The following is a 3,071-nucleotide window of genomic DNA, read 5'->3' as shown; positions in this document are numbered from 1 at the left end:
CAATTTTGCTCCTCTCCCCAAATATCTCCTGATATTGTTTGGTTCTTCTCCCTTTGTCTGTCCTCAGGCTTCCAAAAACAGTAAGGTCATCACAACAGTTACTTTCTGGCCTAGTCCTGTATAATAATTAACCTCTTATAAACAGGAACAGGACAAGGTACAGGCAGAAAAGATTTTTCCTATGCTTATAAAAGGCTCTCATTATCAAAAAGCACTTTAACTTCACCTGAGTGGCCTGGAACAAGATCTCTTGGGTTGTGAAAATGGCATTCTGGGCTTCTGTGCTCATAGTCCTGGTGACCACTGTCCTGGTGGTGCTATACAGGTTGGGAGCCTTCCGCCAGAGGAGAGTCAATGAGCCCCCTTTGGACAAAGGCCTCATCCCCTGGCTGGGCCATGCCATGGACATGTCTAGAAATGCCTCTGGTTTCCTGAAGAAGATGCAAGAACGTCATGGGGAGATCTTCACTGTTCATATTGCTGGCAGCTACATCACCTTTGTCACAGATCCTTTCTCTTTTGATGTCATTCTGAAGGAAAGCAGAAGCAAGTTGGACTTTTCTAAGTTTGCAACTAATTTGGTGTTCAAAATCTTTGAGTTCCAAGCGCCAAAAAATCATAGAAAGATAATGAACAATAACAGCTCAAAGTACTTGATGGGTACTGGTTTAGTTGGTTTGACCCAGGCCATGATGGATAGCTTGCAGATCCTGATGCTAGAACCTGATGCTGATAGGAGACCAGGACCTCAGGAGTGGAAGCAGGAAGGGCTATTTCAATACTGCTACAATACTGTCTTTAGAGCTGGTTACCTGGCCTTGTTTGGGAATCTACCTACTAATGGCAAAGCAGGCCATGCTCAGGACCTGCTCCAATCCCAGAAAGTCTTTGAAGAATTCAGGAAATTCGACATTCTTTTTCCTCGGATGTTTCACTCTGTGATCCTGCCCAAGGAGAAGCAAGAAATAAAGAGACTCAGATACTTCTTCTGGGATATTCTCTCTGCAAGGCAGATGCTGGAGAAGGATAATGTGAGTGGATGGATCAGTTCTATTCAGCGGGAGCTGGCTGACTTGGGAGTGCCTGAGCTAGGACAGAGCCAGTATAATCTGATATTGCTCTGGGCTTCCCAGGGCAACACAGGTGTTGTGTCCTTCTGGGCCCTCCTCTTCCTCCTGAAGAATCCTGAGGCTCTGAAGGCTGTGAGAGAGGAGGCAGAAGGAGTTCTCAGGAAAATGGGGAAGGAGATGAGACCAGGTGGGGCGCCCATCAGTGTTGAGTATAGCATGTTACAGCAGACCCCAGTGCTGGACAGTGTCATGGAGGAGACATTACGCCTGAAGGTTGCCCCTCTGCTGACCAGGGCTGTGAAACATGACATGATCCTGAAAATGGATAATGGCAAGGAGTATGCCCTCCGCCAGGGGGATAGAGTTTGCATGTTCCCCTACCTTTTCCTCCAGATGGATCCAGAAATCTACCCAGACCCCACTACATTCAAATATGACCGTTTCCTGAACCCTGATGGCAGCAGAAAAGTAGCTTTCTATAAGCAAGGGAAAAAGCTTAAATCACACATGTTGCCATGGGGTGGTGGCCCCTCCATCTGTCCTGGGAGATTCTTTGCCCTCAATGAGATGAAAATGTTTGTGTTCTTGATGGTCGCACAATATGACATAGAGTTAGTTGATCAGGATGTGAAGATCCCTCCAATAAATGTGAAGCGGTTTGGAATTGGTGCCATGCAGCCAATACAGGATGTCCAGTTCCGATATCGGATACGCTTCTAGCTTGATGGTGAAAACATTTGCACAAGGTCAAGGCTGCAGTGGGGTACAGTCATGTTCTCCCCCTTGATCTACCCACTCTTTCCCCAGATTCTTCCCTCCTGTAACATGGGTCTCATCCTCACCACCCTCACTAAGCTGCTCTCCATTTCCCAATCAGCACCTCTAGCTGTCTTTTCTCAGACCTCTTTCGTGTTTGTAATTTTTGCCATTCTTTACTATCTCTTCCTTCTGAGGACTTTTTTTTTCCTCTTACCCTTCCTTAATCTCCTTGAATGATCTCTCTTCTCCTGATGGGTTGTAGAGAGATTGGTTTCACCTAAATAACAGGGTAAAAAAGTCTCTAATCCATCGGGGGTATCCCATTGTATAATGGGCTGCAATGGACACGGTGGGGCTCGAGTCATAGGACAGTGTCACTGAAGGTCAGCAATCAAAGATTGGCTAGCTCCTTTACAGAGATGTTGTGCAGGGGATTCCTGCTCAAGTACAAGTCAGACTAGATGACCTCTGTGGTCCCTTCCAGTCTGAGATTGTAACAGTGAACAGCCATTTATAGGATATATTGTTTTCTGCTCCTTCTCTGTCTCCTCTGCAGACTCATCCTTTCTCCTGCTTTTGAGCTTCCAAGGTTCTATTCTTTTTTTCTCATTCTCTCCCTTGGTCATCTCTTTCACTCTCAGGCTACAGTTAGAACTTGTATTTAGATCATTCCAATTTTACATTCCAGATCAAGTGTTGGTTCACTTCCAGTGCAGGATATATGATTAACTTTGGCTAGCTGCATCTTGATGTCCCAACTATACACATCCTAGACTGAAATTATGCTTATTCCCCAAAGCTGAGCCCTTTTCCAACTTTTGCCTCTTTCTGTTGTCAACACCACCATCCTCTCAGGCACCCAGACTCTCTCCTCTCTTGTCCTTATAGTTAGTCAGTAATTTATTTCTTCTTCTTTACTCTCACATCTGTCCAATATTTTCTTTTCTTTTGGCTTTGTTATTTGAAAATATTCACTTTTAATTCTTATTTCCTACCACATGTTTTTCTGTCTCCATTCTTTTTTTTTTTTCATGTACACAGAAGAACATCAGGGAGGATTCAAAATATATGACAACAAATACCAATTTAAGAAAGTATATATGTATTAGTAGAAGAAATTATATTCATGTGTGTCCATCTTTTCTTCCTTGTCAATTGTTCTTTTGTTTTCTGCTGTACTCCTTATTTACTTTCTTTTTCCTCCTTTCAGTCCCCCCATAACTCCCAAGCAGATTATAATTA

The 3,071-nt window shown here is 43.9% G+C and overlaps 1 protein-coding gene across 1 annotated transcript; it reads left to right on the top strand.

Moving 5' to 3' along the window:
- Nucleotides 1-208: 208 nt before the first annotated feature.
- LOC105749568 (5-beta-cholestane-3-alpha,7-alpha-diol 12-alpha-hydroxylase-like) lies at nt 209-2,064 on the top strand. Its single transcript, XM_031959989.1, has one exon. It carries the CDS (start codon nt 264-266, stop codon nt 1,788-1,790), a length of 1,527 nt encoding a protein of 508 aa, XP_031815849.1. The 5' UTR covers nt 209-263; the 3' UTR covers nt 1,791-2,064.
- The last annotated feature ends 1,007 nt before the right edge of the window (nt 2,065-3,071 follow it).

This window comes from Sarcophilus harrisii, chromosome 1 (assembly GCF_902635505.1).
Source record: "Sarcophilus harrisii chromosome 1, mSarHar1.11, whole genome shotgun sequence".
NCBI classification, from domain to species: Eukaryota; Metazoa; Chordata; class Mammalia; order Dasyuromorphia; family Dasyuridae; genus Sarcophilus; species Sarcophilus harrisii.
Note: the sequence above shows the minus strand (reverse complement) of the source record. Positions and strands in the feature narration are given on the sequence as shown.